Source organism: Ixodes scapularis, unplaced genomic scaffold (assembly GCF_016920785.2).
Source record: "Ixodes scapularis isolate PalLabHiFi unplaced genomic scaffold, ASM1692078v2 PGA_scaffold1__304_contigs__length_218370807, whole genome shotgun sequence".
In the NCBI taxonomy this organism is placed as follows: Eukaryota; Metazoa; Arthropoda; class Arachnida; order Ixodida; family Ixodidae; genus Ixodes; species Ixodes scapularis.
This window is the reverse complement of record NW_024609846.1, coordinates 142,695,234-142,715,104: the sequence shown is the minus strand read 5'-3', so window position 1 is coordinate 142,715,104 and position 19,871 is coordinate 142,695,234. Positions and strand designations below refer to the sequence as shown.

At 45.3% G+C, this 19,871-nt stretch overlaps 2 protein-coding genes across 2 annotated transcripts in view; both read right to left on the bottom strand.

Moving 5' to 3' along the window:
• LOC115318382 overlaps window positions 1–19,020 on the bottom strand; it is an 80,871-nt gene extending 61,851 nt beyond the window's left edge. The window contains exon 1 of the mRNA XM_042290963.1: window positions 18,717–19,020. The gene's annotated coding sequence lies outside the window, so the exon portion shown is untranslated. The remainder of the gene's footprint in view (window positions 1–18,716) is intronic.
• On the bottom strand, window positions 8,120–11,568 carry LOC8026873. The gene is made up of 5 exons (XM_029978146.2): window positions 11,240–11,568; window positions 10,923–11,080; window positions 9,881–9,954; window positions 8,978–9,055; window positions 8,120–8,375 (listed from the first exon to the last, which is right to left on the bottom strand). The coding sequence occupies exons 1-5, from the start codon at window positions 11,351–11,353 to the stop codon at window positions 8,248–8,250; spliced, it is 552 nt and encodes a 183-aa protein (XP_029834006.1). The 5' UTR covers window positions 11,354–11,568; the 3' UTR covers window positions 8,120–8,247.
• Window positions 19,021–19,871: the final 851 nt, after the last annotated feature.

Sequence of the window (19,871 nt, the reverse complement as noted above, 5' to 3'; positions counted from 1 at the left end):
ATTGTTGAGGTTTTAACCAGGAACAAATCCTTGTGCATGCAAGACATTCCACCGAGTGTGCCAGTTGAAAGCTTGCTCAGCGATGGAAATGGATGTGCTTGCCTTCAGTAAAGTAAAACTTTTGGATGAAAATTTAGAAAAGCAACTGCTGCTTTAGTATAAGATGTAATAACACTGATACAGGCACTTTGTGCAAAAAACCTGAGCATAGCCGGTTCCTAGTTTTCCTTGTTTATTTGTTTAATAAAAGAAGTAAAGTAAAATAATGGAATTACCTCTTAGGAGTAACTGTTATAGGTTACTTTTTTCTTAACTAGCTTAATTAGGTAGTCTTTATATAAAGTATCTTGCCCAAGGCGACAAATATTGTAAGGGTTCTCTAATTGCATAATTTTTTCGCTTAGTTTATGTCGATGCTTACAAGGTCTTGCTCTAAGATTTGAAATCTGTTTTCTTATATATTCTAACACATTATAAGGTAACCTTTAAGTAAAGGGAACTGCATGGTTCTTAAGTCTTGTTTGTAGGAATTTCTTGGAGCACAAGTCAGCTGATTTCTGGCAGTCTCCTGTGGCCATTGTACTGCAGGATTACCTTGGATAGTTATAGCAAGCTACGATTTAAGCAACTCTCATTTGTATAGATTGTCATTCGTGTTTGCCTTCTTTTTTTTTCAGGAACTACATTTGGAATTGTACAACGTGGAGCAGTTTTTGACGATTGGTCACTTTGAAAAAGTCATTTTGTGGAGTTGGCTGCACATGTTTTTTGCTGGCAAGTAAATAGTTCAGTTTTTAAAATCTAGCATGTCCGAGAGAAAAGCAAACTTGATGTGACTCACAGCACCCTTCTGAAAACTGTTTGGACAATATTGATCACATCTAACCAGGGTTTTTCCCACGGTGGGTGGCAGTGGTTTCGCTGCCCACTAGTCCTGCTAGCCGCCCAATTCAATTCTTTGCCTAAAAAACGCAAATTTAAAAAGTGAAAGAAAAAAAAACAAGAAATAAGTACGGGTACACACTTATTCCCTTGTTCGAATTCAATATGAGCAGCTGTCACCATTGCTGAGAAACCCTCAGCACTGGCATTAGGTTCCAAGTTGTTATAGCATTTTTGAACTTCTGCATTGAAAATGACGCAATAGTGAGAATGTCTGCCCCAAAACCAGTTTTTTACTGTTACAAGAGCTCCAAATCACCATTTGTCAGTTCCACCATTGCAGTTACCACTTGCTTTAGCTTAATTTATTCTAACTGTGCTGTTTGTTTTACCTTTTCAGATCGAGCATCGCTCAAGGCAGGCGTTTTCTGTGACCTAAAAAACATACAACAGGTTTGATTTTGCATTTTACTTGTCATTTTATTGGCTGTTCTCCTTGAAGTTAACTTGCAGGGATCCTATGGCAGTCGAAACTATGTAATAGTTTCTCTGGGAACGCTGCAATCTGGTTAGCCTATCCTATCAGCTCAGCAGTGATCACAATCACACCTTCCATCAAATATGTTCCATCAAAGACTACCACAATACGTTCCATCAAAGACCACCACAATACGTTCCATCAAAGACCACCACAGTACGTTCCATCAAAGACCACCACATACGTAATTTGGGACATTCCATCAGTGGCAGTCAGACGTCATCTGATGGACCATCAGGGCACGTTCCACCAGGGCTGCTGACTGGCAGTCAGTGTCCCAAATTACGTACCTTGATGGAATTTTCAATAGGGCAAGGCCCAGCCTGTTGTGAGTTCGGACGATGTAAGGGACTTTAGCGGTGTGGTTGAAGACAAGGTGTACCAGGTCTACTGGGCCGGAGACGCGCGAACAAAAGGATCGTTCTACGACGCAAAAGTGCTCTACATGGCAGGTGAGTAGAACTGAAGTACGGCGAGTGATGTACGAGCGCTTCGCATAACATGCTGAAGGCTTAACTGCATTTGTAGCCGAAGCATCTCGTGTAAAACAAATGGTCAAATCGAGTTTCCAAAGCGTTTTTATAGCATAGGCGTTAAGGTGTCCGCTTTCGACCAAAGTGGTCGCGGGTTCGATCCGCGGTGGTCCTGCTTTTATTCTTTTTTTCTTTTTTCTCGAACATTTTGTTTTATCCAGGCATTTGGCGATATTTATGAGTGCGTATAGCTTTACTCTTATATAAATGCTGCCCTTGTTGATGAAATTCCCTTGGCAGTCAGACATCATCTGATGGACCATCAGATGACGTCTGATGATCCATCACGTTCCACCAAGGCTGCTGACTGGCAGTCAGTGTCCCAAATTACGTATCTTGATGGAATTTTCAATAGGGTTTTACTTCTTAAAACGGTTTCCATGTGCGAATGTGCCTATACTTTTGCAGGATAACGCTATGCGCATACGCGATGTTGCATATTAGTAAAATGCAAGCGGATGGGGACTTCCCTTCGTGCAGTGCTGCGGGTCAGTAGAGATAAGGGATAAGAAGTGTGTTATAATTGAGCTTTTCAATGGCGCTTCCGAGTTTTACCTCGCGTACTCAGGCGTATTAAGAAAACAGTAATTGCAAAAAGTAATATTCGTCTATGGACGCTCGAAACAAACAAACTTCCTGATCAACAACACTAATGTAAAGGTGAGAGCTCGATGTATGCGTACATATTGGTTGCTACAGCTTGTTGATTCGTACAGTCGGGGACAAAAGTCTCCAGGACACGCGAGCTGCGACTGAAACGCATTGCTCTGCCATCTGCCGGCCGGTCGCCTGGTTTCGAGATCACAGAAAAGCGCATGCGCGTCCTACTGCGCATGCCAACATGCGCGCTTTCCCGCTCTTTTGCAGCGCGGCGCCTAATTCGGAATCGAGCGCGTGGTACCGCCTCGGAGATAGCGCTTACTGACTTGGCTCCTATAAAGCAAGAAGTCACGGCAGCTCAACTGAGCGATAAGCTCAGCTGGTTATAAAGCAAGGTGCGCTGACACGGCGAATTGCGGCGCAATGCCCCAGGCGGTATCTCGAGTTTCGGAATGTGTAGCAGACGCTCGTCAACCGCCAGCGCTATGTCCGAGGCGGTACCACGCGCCCGATTCCGAGTTAGGCACTGTGCCGCAGAAGAGCGGGAAAACACATGTTTGCTGGCAGAGTAGGACGCGCATGCGCTTTTGCGTGATCTCGAAACCAGGCGACCCGCCGGCAGCTGGCAGAGCAATGCGCTTCAGCCGAACCTCGCACGTCCTGGAGACTTTTGTCCCCGACTGTACGTAAGCAAGATCCCCGATCTTCGCAGCGTTGACATTCCCAGCACTGGCTCGTCCACCATACGTCGACACGCTAAGAGAAAGGCTCAGGTACAAAAATACAACAAGCATGTGTGAAGACAAGCTCTACGTTTTGGGCTTGTGCTAAAGCTTCGAAGTCTGGCCTTTTAGGTTAGTTTAGAGACCAGAAATGACGCTCTCGGGACCACAAAACATGAGATTACGGCCGTTAATAGTCCACGCTGTGTGTAATTTCTTGTCGACGTGTCGATTGTGAGCAATAGTCATTATAGTGAAATTGTGAGCAATAGTAATTATAGTCATTATAAATCCTTTGAACTCCGAATCTGCGATATAATTTCTAAATATGATCATATAGCCAATAATAGCCATATGAAACTCAGTCTTAACACAATCAAGTAACTCGAAATAGGGACTGATAATCATGGACAATCACTAGAAGTCATTTGGACCCCAAATCTGCCATATAATTATAAATATTGCCGTGCGCGCCGCTGGCCAAGTAGGCAGCGCGCGCGTGGCCGATCAAAAAAGGAAAAGAAAAGCGCGCGCGTGGCCGAACGGTTATCGTACCTGCCTCCCACGCGAAAAGCCAGGGTTCGATTCCTGGGAGCGGCGCATCTTTTTGTTTATTCCTGCAGACTAGTATTCTGATGAATTCGAGAACCCTGTTGCTTGTTCCAGGTCCGAATGTTCTGCGCGTCGAACTTTCTACGCCGATTATTCCAGAAGCCCACGCATGTACATAAGGGGCTTCGCGTGGCGAGCCACAGTCAGTTTCGCCCCAGCGTTCGACTTTGCTGTCACGCCGACTTGGACGCCCGTGACGCTCTACTTTCTTCTGTTCCCTTTTTTTTCGGGGGGGGGGGGGGGGGGGCACAAGTTCGCCCCATTAAATGGTTAGTTTCTTCAGTTATTATCGCCTCATCACTTGTGTTTTGTGACAAAATGAATGCATATCCAATAGTAGCCTTGGAAGCCAACTCATTCTGCACACAACAAATAAGTCGAAATAGTGGCTGATAGTGATTGATACTCACGGAAGTCATTTTGGACCCCAAATCTGCCATATAATTTATAAACATGATCACATAGCCAATAATAGCCATATGATGCCAACTCAATCTGCACACAATCAAATAAGTTGAAATAGTGACTAATAGTCATTGATAGCCACGAAAGTCATTTGGACCCTGAATCTGCCATATAATTCAGAAATACGATCAAATAGCCAATAATACTCATTGGAAGCCAACTCAGCCCACACACAATCAAATAACTCAAAATTGTGACCAATAGTCATTAATAGTCAGTAGAAGTCATTTGAACTCCGAATCTGCCATATAATTTGTAAATATGATCATATAGCCAATAATAGCCATATGAAGCCAAGTCAGTCTTCACACAATCAAATAACTCGAAATATTAACTGAATATCATGGACAGTCACTAGAAGTCATTTGGACCCCGAATCTGCCCTATAATTATAAATATGAATGTATAGCCAATAGTACCCATTGGAAGCCCAGTCAGTCTGCACACAACAAATAAGTCGAAATAGTGACTGATAGTGATTGATAGTCACGGAAGTCATTTGGACCCCAAATCTGCCATATCATTTATAAACATGATCATATAGCCAATAACAGCCATATTTATTTACATATCCTCAAGGCCCTGGGGGTGTTACAGAGGGGAGGGAGTGAAAAAAACAAGAACAAACAGTAATAGAAGACATGGAATAGGTCACGGGTCACTTTCGCAAAAATAATTAGTAACAGCACTTTTAAACACATCCAACGAGGGTAATAATATTAATGACGCCGGAAGGTGGAAGGTGGAAGGCATGAAGCCAACTCAGTCTGCACACAAGCAAATAAGTTGAAATAGTGACTAATAGTCATAGATCATCACCAGGAGACATTTGAAGCCTGAATTTGCCATATAATTAATAGATCTGACTGTATAGCCATTGGAAGCCAACTCAGTGCCCACACAATCAAATAGCTCGAAATAGCAAGTAAAAATCATGCATAGTCACCAGAAGTTATTCGGACCCCAGCCCTGCCATATAAGTCAGAAATATCAAATAGCCAATATTAGCCGTTGGAAGCCAACTTAGTCTTCACACCATCAAATCACTAGAAATAGTGACCAATAGTAATTAAAAGCAACTAGAAGTCATTTAAACTACATTTCTGCCATATCAAATTTTGATAAAAAAAGCCCAAATTAGCCATTGAAAGCCAACTCAGTTCGCGCGCAATCAAATAACTCAAAATAGTTACAAGTAGTCATTGATAGTCATTAACCCTTTCATGGGCAAATTTTATAAAAGGAGCAGGGAACTTCATTTTTTTTAATTGACAGATTACATTGATAGAGTATCACAATTCAGCAAAATGTTTATTTTTATCACAAGCGTAGTTTTTTCTACGTGGGTGGGAAGCATACTTCCGTGAAATTTCCGTGAAATTTTCGGAAGCATGTTTTTTTGCAGTGGGGTACACCACGCAGTGCATGTGTACCTGGTTCTTTTTTCATGTCGCTTGGTGCTGCAGCTTCTGCATCGGCGGTAGTTGAAGTTTTCAATTGAGAAGTGCTGTCCCACTTTGGTAAACTTGACCCCTTTGGGCACACTCATGTCCTTAGAAAGGAATGACGGCGTCCTCCCTCTCTCCTTGCACGACGTGTGTCCACAGGTAAGCTGCCTTGCGAGCTTCAGTCTAAAAGAAAGCTGATCTTTCTTCTGCAACCCCACGGTGTTGTACAAAACGAACGCATTGCCAATTGAAAGGTCCACAAAGAAATAAAAAATCCTCTGCCACCACTTGAGTGCGCAGCCTCAGATGGCGTAACTCTCCCGCAGCTGGTCGAACTTGTCGACGCCTCCCATTATTTGGTTGTAGGTCGCAACAACCTTCGGGCAGGTGACAGTCGTCTTCGTCCCATCTTCATGTGTTCTTGAGACAAAAAATGTATGTCGTTTGCCATATTCATTCGTTCATGCATTCATCGGTTGGTTCATTGATTCATTCAATTATACTACGCTTGCAACTCGGTAGCGTATAGCTTTCTTTGAGATCAGAAAGGCTGACAGATACAGTTACCTTTATCGATGGACATGCAGACTTGGGGTCTGAGATAAACGCGAGGAAAGAACAAAGCCTCCGGCACATGGCATGTCCGGCGCACGCAGTTGGCGGGATATAATATAACAATAAAAGTACTACCCCTGCAAGGAAAGATACAACATATTTTTTCGTAGTGCAAACAAATCCTAACAGAGGGCACCACAGGCCGCAGATGGGAAGCGAGCTTCCCTACGGACATATTTATGCCCATCTTTATATTGGGAAGTATACTTCCCACCGCCCACGAAAGGGTCATTTGGAACCAAAATCTGCTAATTAGGAAATAAAATCAAATAGCAAATAATAGTCATTCAAATCCAGTTTGAGACATAACCTCACAAATATCACGAAATGGTCACTAATGGTCATTAAAGTCTATCACAAGAGGAACTACCTAATAAACAGCTGCTTTGTCTATATGCCCCGAAATAGCTTAGGATATAGGCCCAGAGCCACCAATAACCTTTGGAAGGCAATCTAGTTTATACTCGTTTAAATAACTCAGCAGTACAATCCAATAGTCATTGTAGTCATTAGTGGCTAACCAGGCCCCCCAAACGACAAGTAATACTGAACCGGACATTATTTCTACTTTCTTATAAATACTGGCTCTTCGTTAAACAGTGTTTCATTTACTGGCTGTAATTACTATGTCGTGTAGCATTTCCAGCCTCATTGGAAGTGCATCTTATATAATTTTAAATAATGACCCATGGAGCAATTACATATTTGAATTGCTGTGCTTTATTTCTAACTGCAAAGAGCCAGTTACTACAGCTTGTAACAGCCATTGCCTTTAGAGTGGTCCATAAACAGTTACCTTACTAGAAAGTGAATGATTGCCAGTAGGTCATTTGTACCAGGTGTAATACATGGGTCCATATAATCTAAATACTGCTAATATAAAGCGCACCTCATTATTAGAAATATTGTGTATCAGCTCTTGCTCAGTTGAAATCGGCACAACGATTTGCCACATATTCACAATTCCTGATAGTGTGAAGAGAAAAAATAGTGTAGTGAATGACTGTTATTCTTCTAATTTCGAGCTCATAGTTTACCATCCCACACCGAGAGATGGCAGCACTTCTGTGTCTCCCGACAACTCCATGTATTTTGGCTCCAGTTTCCAGTATCGGTAGTCAATGGTATTTGGGGTGAGCCGGTGAGCCACATCTGTCGAGAATCACTGTTGCTTCTCGCGCTGACAAAATATTTATTCCACCAATTTACGCTAATTTTACAACACATGTGAGCTTGGTCGATCTTGAAGGATCACGAAAGCTAAATAAGGAAATAATCTATAGATCTCGTGTAGTTATCGAAGTTACTGGAATTATTTACGACTGCCTGCACGTAAATACCAAAATCAAAAGTCCCCCCCGCTCTCGTCACCACGTGCAGAAACATGGTCATTCCTCAGCGGTTTGGGGTCGTCACTTTGCCCAAAGGCTAGTCACTCGCTTTTCAGGACAGTCAAAGCTTCCAAACCGCCATTTTGATTACACAGGGTAGTCTATTTTTTATAGGCTGTATGGGCAAAGGCAGAGGCGCGTGAGCTTAGAAAAACTGATTGTTCTGTTTGCACGGGAACATGAGCATTGAATACGTTTTACAAATCCTCGCGACCGTGCCTTTGTCAGTATCGCAGGTATTTGTGAAATGGAGTATAGCATTCATTTTGAATAACCGGGACGATATAAGTCAATAAAGCAAAGCAAAAAAAAATATGCCAATAATATTTTTTTATTTACTTACAACTGGGATACGTTTCTATCACCAGCAACCATTCCCATGCATAAACGGCGTTTAACTTGTCGGCAACAAAGACGCTGTATAAAGCTGCATCATGCCTTCTACGGACAGCTGCTGTCGGAAATGTTATACTTCGGTGCGGTGCCGCAGAGTAGGTCAAAGATGAAGTCACAGCACATTTCGTGATGTCCCAGCTGGCTCTTTGGGACGAGGAGGACACAGGCATCATCTACAGGGTTTAAAGGTGAACTAATTAGTGAGACGTCAGGATACCAAGACTGCGCCGTATAAAATACGGTTATGTGTATTAACGAGCATAGCAATAACAGGAAGCACCAATTCAAACAGATGAGTCCCCACTTATTATTTGTGAAAATAAAGCTTGGCTCATTGCAAAATTAAAAAAAAAAAAGGAAATGCCAGTAGATCAGCAAACGGAAACCAAACCTGTCAAAATTGCTCATATATCCGTGAATCCCAAAGTACTGTCCGAGCTTGTATTTAGTTTACCATCCTAGAAAGATATACGAGCGCGTGAAGTTTAAAAGATTCAAAAGGTTATGCTATGATAGCAGCGTTTTAATAGTCGCCTTGTATAGAACTGATAACTGCGTCAAGCAAGTTGCAACTCCTTGAAAGTATTTAAATGTTCGTGAATATATAATATTAACTATGTACACAAAGACAATTAGCGAATTTTGAAGATCCTAAGGGGCGATGACTGAATTGAAAAACAATGTGACGCGGGTAACTTCCTACAGTAGAAAATAATGCACGAATAATGCACTGGGAGTTTATGTACGCCATTCTAAATCTAAGAGAGGATCTTACCCCCTGCGTAGGTCGTTCGGAGTACGTCACACTTCTTCACGTCTTTGTACGCTGAGTAAGCCGGCACCGACATACTCTCTGCGAAGATACAAATTAGTTTTCATCAACAGATCCCTTAATAAAGTAATTTTATCCACCTACGGACTATAGGGCAAAATGAAACCAAAAATCCACTTAAAAAGTGTCAAGTCGGATATCTGACAGAATCATAATTTGTCTTCCATCATATTTATCGAGCTAAATTGAGTTAAATGGTGTGACACATATACCATGATATCTCGTATTCACTAATATCTTAGGACAGTGGTTCTCAACCAATGACGTTTTGGGGGCCCCTTCTGGACCAGTGGAAGTAAGCAGAAACTCCCCACCGGCGACGTGTGGGATAATAGACGATTACACTGAAAAAAGTCTAAATAAAGAAAACTAAATACATACAAGCCAACCTTAAAGGCCTGAATCATAGACAACTGAACCCTAGTGATTTGGTGCTCATGTAAAACAGTCAGCATCAATTCTTTAAAAAAAATCATTTTATTGCTTGGTACTTGAGGGATTCGGGGATGGTTCGCGAACCACCATTTGAAAACCACTGTCTTAGGACAACGTTTTTTTGAAGACAAAATGAGTTTCTTTGTGAGTGAAAGTGGTCGTTTTATCGAATTTAAATCCCAGTCAGAAACGAGGACGTTTAGGCAAGTAGCAAAGAGCTTCTTAATTTTACTTCTAGTACAACAGAAGAAAGTTCATAGCCAGGTAATTCTGTATGCACCTTAAGACCCGAATATTAATTTCTCCAAAGGATTTATAGGCTTTATATATACACATTGTATAAACGCAAACACCCTTAGTAAAAACTAACAGGACTCTCTTAACATAAGCTTTGAAGGCAGTAATACTCACGACCTTGAGGCTGAAAATTCAAAATATTTTTCAGTGTATATCCTGGTGATGAGCTGAGGGTCACTGTTAGATCACTGTAATGAAACCCATCAAAGCTGTAATAAGTAATCCGACTTTCAAATGCTACACAAACAAATGTTCCGTTTCTAGTTCTAGAATTCGGACTTGACTTTCGGTTTGGTGTACTCCTTGACATTTTCATTGAATTGATTTCGATGGCCCATGGTGTCCCTTACGGCCAACCGTAATGTAAAACGAAATAAAGCATGCTGAACCTATCAGATTAAACTTAACGGGTGCGTAGATTTTGTCCAAGTTGATTAGTTGCTGCTCATGTACACTGAACACGGAGTGCAACTGGCCGAGGAAGGTTGCTGCCCGTAAATTTCATCGCCCATTACACCCAAAAAGGGAAGTACAGTGTTCGACAAACAAAACGAGCCAAATTTTTCGCAACCCAGAATTTAACTCTTGATGGCTGAAACGCCGACCTCTACCATAGTCGAGAGCTTACGGGTGGAATATGTTGAAAAGTTACAAAACTTTCCAACTTTGTTTCGAGCTAAAAATGTAGAGGTTTGTACATCCTGAGAAGCCATATCCTAAACGAGTTTTGGATTTCATCTTGCAGCTAAGATGCCGTTCTGGCAGAAAGAAACAAATAGAAACTTGTTGGAAGAAAACACCTCTTGTGAGGTAGCGACGTCCCCTTGGAGTAGAGGGCTCTAATTTTGTGAGGTAGCTGCTATGTTTCTGAAAACTATAAAGAAACCCTCTTAACGTCGGGGTTATTACTGTTTTTACGAACGAAATAACCATGATCGATAATTGATAGCGTTTTCTGCCTTAATTAGTTCTTATTGGTTCTTGACCTAGCAAACACTTTTTTCAATATCGTGCATTATTTTTATAACGTTATTTTTCTCCAGCAGAGTAGGCGCCATACAAAAAAGGTCACCGTAGCCACTTGCTCTGTGTTCTCGACGTTTTCAAGTTCACACTAATGAGAAATGATGTTAGTTTGTTTAAAAGGTATACTTACGCTGAAAAGTTTGGTTCGTACTCGACAATCACTGGGTAAGCGCCATTTTGCCCGGGATCAGTCTCGCTGAATCTGACACATTTAGCCGAACCGCCAAAAATTGGATCCGTCTCGTAATTCCTGTACGCCACGTACCATGTCTCTTCGAGGGGAAAACACTGCAAGGTGAGATCGTTGTTCGAAGATAAGGACTTCTCTTGGTTGTCAAGTCAGTCGTGATTACGCTCGTCTCAGGCAGAGGGCCGGGCACATCAAGTAGAAGAACTCAATGTAGATCAAATATTTATTTCGCTTACTTTATATCTTTCTAAACTTACCGGTCCTTCATTTTGATACTCTTGAAGCGCTGGATTCTGTTCTGGGTAAGTCGTGCTTGCATAAGTGCCATGAAGAACCAGCACAGCCGCTACGGCGAGCAGAGCAAAAGACATTGTTCTGAATTGCTGATATTCTTCTACCGAATTTCACTCTCCGATGGCGTGGCCTGGAGTTTCAGCGCCCACCTCGCTTGATTTTATAGGGGGTCTAGTAATCATGCGACTGTGTTTGGAGGGCGTCTGGAGGATATCCGTTCGTCTAGTATCGGTAACTACAAAACCGATCGTGGCATTTGGTTTAATGCACTTTTGTTTTGTTCGAACTCAAAGTATCAAACTCAGAATGAAGAAAAATATGTTTCCGCAGGACGTCACACGTGCCATCCTTTTTTTTTTTTAAGAGTTAGATGCGCGCACTATTCACGAAGTCGAACTACTATCTCGTTTACGCGAGTCGCGAGGCGAAATTTACAAAAAAGAGAACATATGTATAAAAATTATATGGCAAATTTTAATTTATCTATTTTATTTGGGAGCTTTTGGTAACTCCTTCGCGCCTTGGCGAAGGAGTTGTTTTCGTGTTTTCCGTCGAATTCCACAGCGTTTCTCGCCTTACTTTGTAAAGTGTTGTCCTGTACCATTGCATACTATCATTATGTTCATAACTTCCGCATTAATTTTGTAAAAGTCTTTGACTATTTTTCTCATCGTCATACCGGATACTTTTGAAGCGGGGGGGGGGGGGGGGGGGGGGGGGCATAGGAATAAGCATTTGCCCTGAACTACACTGAATATGTAAATGACTCCAAGTCAGTAGGAGGATTGAAGACACAGTTACTTAAAATAACTCAAGTCTGCTCAACCATATATTGGCGGAACATTCGAAATAAGTAGCGCAACGTATATTTTTGATCGCTCATGTAGGATCTTTACAATAATAGAAAGGAGAAACTATTGTGTTTCCTACAAGAATCGTGCCTTACCTTCAATATTAATTGAAAACAGTTGTCTTTCATTGCGTGGGGGAACTCGCGAAGATAGGTAACGAATGTTTAACTTGCCTGACGAAGTTAATTCGTGTAGAAAGGGATGAAGGAAGACAAAAAGAAAAAGAAAAATTTTTAAGCACAGCTAGGTGACTGGTGCGAGGACGAAAAGATCTGCCTGGTCTGGTATTGAACCTCAGATCTCTCCGTTACCAGTGAAGCGCTCTACCAACTGAGCTAACCAGGAGTTGGACGTCATAGGTCAAACGGTTTTTATTAGCTGCCACCAGTCTAACTCCACTAAGGATGAAGGGCTTGCATTTTTAATGTTATGATGATAATGCACCGAAAGGCAAACGTGCAAGCGAGCTGGACAAGATTGACGAAAATAATCCCTGGACAAAGGAAACAAATCATCTCCTTCTCCAGGGACCATTTTCGTTATTCTTGTCCAGTTCGCTTGCACCTCTGTCTTTAACTGCATTATCACCATAACCTTAAAAATGCAAGCCGTTCACCCTTGTTGGTGTTAGACTAGTGCAGCTGATAAAGCCCGTTTGCTCCACTGACGTCTAACTCCTGGTTACCATAGTTGGTAGAGCGCTCCACTGGAAATTGAGAGGTCCATGGTTCGATACCAGAACCAGGCGTATATTTTTCCCAGTCACCTAGCTGTGTTTGGAGATTTGTGTTTCTCCATTGTCCCCCTTGTTCCCCTCCTCCGTGGTTTTTTTTCGTCATTCTTGTCTTGCTCGCTTGCATATTTTCCTTTAATGGCATTATCAGTTTAACTTGAATTTTATTTCATCCTGAAATAAGGGGAACATCAATATCAGGCGCTTTTTTTATCCATGGTATTACACCAAAATGTGTTAAACGTTCATATTCGTTCTTGCGATGTAAACACTACCTTAATTTATATGTTTATTTGTCATTTAAAGAAGTAGTACACCATGCTCGCTCTCATGTCAAGTGTCATTCGAGTGCTTTAACAAATATTTTAAGGCATACAGTTTGATTATTTATTTCTATCATTTCAACAGAAATGTTGGGACTAAACCGGCCAGAATACCGTCACAGGCAGCTTGAGAGTGCCTAGAGCCCGCAATATATAATAAGCCTCAAAGAAACCACCCGAGTACAGCCTTGTAGATGGCGAAATGTACAAAGTGCATCTGTTTCAACGAACAAAGATTTTTGTACACTGGTTCATGAAGTGATGTGCCTAGCCTTATACTTCAGTCAAACTTGCTTAAAAAGCCCTGAAAAAATATATATACTTTTTGAACAATCTGGTTGTGACACGCTTGTCGAGAAATAAGTTTTCCGCGAACAAAAAATTGTTTAGGGCAATACTGACGGCAAGAGATATATTTGAAATTCTGCGCGCATAGTCCATGACGTCACGGAATGTTCATTCGCTCAACAAGATGGTAACGCGCTCTTTCCACCTCAACGTGAAGGCGAAGCCGATCCACCTTTCATCCACGCGCCCGAAATGCCGAGATATAAAGCAATTGTAAAGGAGGCAACTACCGGCTAAGTCGCGTTTCGCGCTGTCAATATTGCTCTGAATTTTTTTTTTTTTCGTAAAATTAATATTTTGGCACGTGTGTGCCAACCAAATTGGCTAGAACTTTTTTTTTTTCAGGGGCCCTTTAAGGTCACTTGTCTCACGTCCTTTAATATCATTTGGCGAACTTGACGCAAGACAAACTTTCAGACTTCACTTGACGGTCTTGTCGTTTTGTCATATCCTACGTACGTCATGAGCAAATGTTCGCAAAGCAACTTGTCTATTTCCTGACACTAATATCGTGAAATGCTGTTAATAAGTGTATTATTGCCGGAAGGACAGTTAAAATAATTTTCACAACCTGCGTTTACAACGAGATATCAAAATATGTCCCGTACTTAACTTTTGCAAACGGAAACAACCCCAGACAATAACATTTCTTTTCTTTTAGATTATTTGGGTTATTATAGAGCCATTACCAGATGCTGCAGTTCAGAGAAGGTGGGTGTCGCGGAAATTAAAGAGCGAGCAGCGACTTCCTGCGTTCTTCGAAATCCAGCACATTGCTAAACAGGTTCTCGATGTATTTTTTACTATGCCCTTCCTTAGCTTATTTTTCTAAAAACTAGGGCCATAGGGTACGGCAATAGACTACGGAATCTTCCCCGCGCATAAGTTGGAACGTTTATCCGACGAAACTGGTAACAATTTACGATACAAATGTGCAAAGCATTTCAAAGTGTTCGTAAAAGTCAGCAATTATGACTAGAAACGACTTCATTTTCTCAAGTGACTCAGTACCACTGTTGTATCAGTTGTGTGCTACAACGGGCATATTTGTATCAAAAATCCTAATCGAAAATGACATAAAGCACCGACACAGCCGCGAGCGCACAGAAACCGAAACTAACCAAACTGAAGCCAACCAAAGGCGACAAGTACGCCAACGTCCTCTTTCCGCCCGTCAGGTAACCATTGAGCAATATAGTAAACGTAAAGAGAGGACACAGAAGCATATTCGCGTCCCAGAGAGTGCGTTTAATGCCCTCCGCTACGTGGCGCTTTTCTGTAATTTGGTTAAAATTGTTAGAACTCTTTCCGTGAGAAGCATTCATTTTTGAAATTGTTATGCTTTAGAATTATGTAAAGTACTTAAAACGACTAAATAGTTTTCATTTAATACGTCACAAAAATCACGTGAGGAATGGTGCCTGCCACGGCCTGCCGTGTGCCTGCACGCCATCACCTCAGCATCATTCTGCATGGCCTCTGCTCGTACAGTACGTGCGCCTTTCGTCCGTGCCGTGCGTGCCGTCCGTCTGCGCTTTCTGCCGCAGCGTGTTCGGTCGGCTTTGCATCAAACAAGGTGACGCATGACTGCCCTCGCGCTCGCATGCTCGGCGTGAGTTTGTGGAGCGGCTTGAGCTTCTCGCGCTGTTGTTTCCGTCGGGCTGTCGGGTGTTGCGTTCGGGAGGGTGACGACCTCAGGCACGAAACCAAGTGTCGGGACTGTGGCTCGCTGCTAGCATGGCCCCGAGGAAACAGGCCTGGAGTGGGAGTACTCAAGTAGAACTTTTATATACAGTGAATAGACAAGTAGCATGGTCGACTGGTTAATCGGAAGTCGGCAGTCAGCGACTTCGGGCTCTCTGAGCCCATGCTATATAGCCCTCCGAGGGCGAAAAGGTCCGTGAAGCGAGAGAGGGGCCTTCCAGGCATTCACGTGGTGTTCGAAGTTCGGGAAAGCTGATGCAATTTCCGGGTGTTCTTTCGCCAAGGGCAGATGATGCAATCCCTCCACGTTCTTGCCCCGCTTCGGTGGCTGATGCAAGGAGTCGACGCCCTTGCTGAAACCCAACACCGACAGACCCACACACACAGACACAGGCACGCACACGCACGCCGGTGTTTTCTTTCCGAAGGCGGGCGGTCCCAAATGGTCTCGTGGCCTCCGGGAGACGTTCTTTTTGTGTTTAGAGTCCTCCTCGAAGGCCCCCACCGGCCCGATGACTCAAGGGCCGATCTCAGGAATCTGAACGTGACTGTCTAGCGCCCTTGGTAACAGGTGAAGGCGAACTCCAGGACGGAGCTAAGGAAGCCAGTCGTAACAGTCCCTCCGCCGCCCAGAAGTCGCTTCCGAAGAGGAGAGGTCAGCAGCCACCCCTCTGAGGAACCACCGAAGAGCCGATGAGGGCGGGGTGGTAGGGGAACCCCCAATACGGTTATGTCTCTGCTGGATCACCGTCTCCTGCTTTTTTCGAAGGCCGCGCCCTCTCTCTGCTCACTTCCAAGCGCCTGGGCAGCTTGCGAAAATCTTTGGAGGATGACAGCATACAACCAAGACCGCACCGCAGGTGCGCGTCCAGCGAACCCGATCGAACACACACCAGGCACTAAAATCAATTTAGCAAGTACCCCTTTTATGTTCTATCGCGTGTTCTAAAAAAACGAACTATGCCGAGAGAAACGCTTAATAAACTTCAACGCGAATAATACGAGTTAAAGTCGAACAATACGCAGAAAAAAACTCGGACTCCCGTGAAAATAAAACTGATCAAACAGCTCACTAAGCCAGAGTTTCTCCTTTTTCCCGAGGGCCACTACCACGGCCATCCCTCTTCTAATCCCTCGAAAGTCCACTCTAACCAACACCCTGTTTCTTCTTGATGCCACTGGAACTCTTCAAATCCTTCTCACTGGACTTGATTCTCGACTTGAAGTTCCAGACAAGGAGGCCTGACTTGATTTTCAGATCTGACGTGATGACGGGCGGTAAGTTGAATAGATAGCTCTGTCGCCCGGTGTACCTGGACGAGATCGACGACTGTCCTCGCAGTGCTCCAGCATCCCAAGAATTATCTTCCTCTTTCGGTGTGGGAGAAGTTCGAGTCACGTTTGATGGCCTTCGTGCCTTTTTCACTTTGGACGACTTCCTTGAGCTGTTGCGCCGCCTGTCAGACTGCTTCTGTCTCGATCCTGCTTCGTCCGGTCTTGATTCATCGGTGTGTCCTGCCGCTCTCTTGCTCGTAGCTATGTTGTAGGCTGATGATTCCTGGCGATGGATGTTTTGGCATTCTCCATCTCCCCGCCTGTACGATAGCTTATTCTTGTACGCGCACTTTTCGAGCTTTAAATGACGCTTTTTGCCGCAAGCATCGTTGTCAGAACGCAGGACTCTGATTCGGCGCAGTCACTTACTCCTGGGTTCCGTCCACCGAGAAGAAGGGCCCACCTCAGCGTCCGAGTTCTTGATTTCCGATCCGCCGCGCCGCAAGCGCGCCGATGTCTCTCGGTGCACACGCTTCGGGTCTGTTCTGTAGCATACGGGCTCCTTCGTGTTTCGATTGGGTCCCTCTTGATCGCTGCCACCAACGGTCGAACGCTTCTTCTGTTGGACTACTCGCCGTCCTCTGCCTCGCCGCCGTGTTGGCTGCTTCTTCCGCGATGTGCAGTCGCCAAAGTTCCGATGATGCTCTTTGTCGGATGTGTTCGGGCCTGATCGGAGGACGCTGCCCTTGCGCTGGTTTTTCTTGCATTCTTTTTCTTTCGAAGATCGGCGCAAACGGGACGATTTCTTCGAGTGCCCCAGGTACGAAGCTTGATCTATATCCAGCTCTGTCTCATCCGTGTCCTCGGCGGATGCCGTGCTCTCGAAGCCGCCGTCGGTTGAGGGTTCCTCGTGGTGGGTCACCTCGGGTTCTCTCTCCTCCAACCTGGAGAACAGCTGCCCGCTGGACGCCCGCTCGTCGCTCTCGCAGCCGCCATCGATTGATCGTTCCTCGTGGTGGGTCACCTTGGGTTTTCTGTCCTCCAGCCTGGACAACAGCTACCCGTTGGACGCCTGCTGGTTGCTCTCACAGCCGCCGTCGGTTGAGGGTTCCTCGTGATGGGTCACCTCGGGTTCTCTCTCCTCCAACCTGGACAACAGCTGCCCGCTCGACGCGCGCTCGTCGAACTTCTTGCACCCGGACTCCAGGAGCGGGTCGGAGTCGGGGTGCCGCAAACGTACCAGACAAGAATAATCTCTATTGTTGAATGAGATATCAATCACAGCCCTGTCCCTGGTGGCAGGTTCAGACTCCTGCGCCCGTCCCCTGGGCTTGTCCTCGATACCACACGGGGGCAGATTAAAGCCATCACGATCCTGGCTAGACTCCTGATCCGCTGACTTCTCTTTCTTGGCGCCCCTCTTGGGCTGACTGGACTGGCACGGCGTCGTCTCCATCACGGTCTCGCCTTCGTCCTCCGAGAAGCAGCCGCCGAGCGCCTGAGGAGTTTCCTCTCCGCCTTTTTCGTGAAGCTGCTCACTTGCAACTTCCAGCACCTCGCTATTCGGGTCGAATTTACCTGGAACGTTGTCGCCCGTGTCGGAAGAAAGCTGTTGTTCTTAGGTCAATTCGATGTTTCCACCTTCTGCTTTCCTCTCTCTCCGACACACACCCTCGGTCACAGCCTCAACGCTACCCACCACCTGCGCCTGCCGGACAGATGCTAGTTCTATCCTCATCTGCTTGATCTTGTGGTCCATTCGTTCCATTTCACGTTCCCACTCCCACTGCGCACGCTGCATTCTGCGTTCCCGCTCGCAACGCTCACGCTCCATGCTGCGTTCCCACTCACGACGCTCGCGTTCCCACTGGCAACGCTCAGATTCTCTTTTCTCCCGCTCACATTTCTCCCTATCTCTAATGCGCTCCAAACTCATTAGGAGCTCGGCCTCGCTAACGTCTGAGGCGGGAATTAGGTTCATGAGGTGCGGCTTTCTTTTCACTCCCCCGACATCCACACCTAACTCTTCGCAGATACATATCGATTCCGGCTTACGAGGTGAATTGAGATCCATGACCGTCTCGAGCTCTAGCTATGTCCCAACACTGCTGTCGTGACGCACAACACATGCTACGTCAAAAATAGTCACACGAAAAACAACACCCGCTTTTACCTGTGTACTCAAAGGGAAAAGCCAGACACTCACCCACACGTGCGATCAATGGTCTGCGTGGAGTCCATCCCGTCGCTGCCAACCAGTTGTTGCGTTCGGGAGGGTGACGACCTCAGGCGCGGAACCAAGTGTCGGGGCTGTGGCTTGCTGCTAGCATGGCTCCGAGGAAACAGGCCTGGGGTGGGCGTATTGAAGTAGAACTTTTACATAGAGTGAATGTACAAGTAGCATGGTCGACTGGTTAATGGCAATCGGCAGTCGGCAGTTAGCGACTTCGGGCTCTCTGAGCACTTGCTATATAACCCTCCGAGGGCGACAAGGTCCGCGGAGCGAGAGAGGGGCCTTCCAGGCATTCACGTGGTGTTCGAAGTTCGGGAAGGCTGATGCAATTTCCGGGTGTTCTTTCGCCAAGGGCAGATGATGCAATCCCTCCACGTTCTTGCCCCGCTTCGGTGGCTGATGCAAGGAGTCGACGCCCTTGCTGAAACCCAACACCGACAGACCCACACACACACACACACAGGCACGGACACGCACGCCGGTGTTTTCTTTCCGAAGGCTGGCGGTCCCAAATGGTCTCGTGGCCTCCGGGAGACGTTCTTTTTGTCTTTAGAGTCCTCCTCGAAGGCCCCCACCGGCCCGATGACTCAAGGGCCGATCTCAGGAATCTGAACGTGACTGTCTAGCGCCCTTGGTGTGAAGTGCGCACAAACTGGGGACCTTCCCCGAGAACAACTTTGGTGGATTATCCGTGACCGGACGTGGGGACACCGTGGCTAATCTTAATCCTCAGCGCGCCCTCCGTTCCAAGGAGGCGAGGTATGGGGTCAAGGAGAGGGCTAACTTTCGGCTGTCTGGCGACGCGAGGCTTATTTTTGTCTGGCGCGTTTCCGCGCTTTTTGTGTTGCACGTGCGGATCATCTTCGACGGGTGGCGTCTCCGGGGACTGTAAAAATTGGTGACCCTGACGGGTTTAGAGGTTGGCGTCCGTCAAGGTTCCGGAAGGGGGAAAAGGCTCGAGAACGAGGAGGAGATGAAGAGCGTCACGGAGGTTCCGGAAGGGGAAAAAGGCTCGAGAACGAGGAGGAGATCAAGAGCGTCATAATCGAGGCCTGCCCCGATTGCCAGGGAGGAAACGAAAGGAAGGACTGAAAGGCATCGGCCGTCAGGGCTCGGCGACTGAAGCTT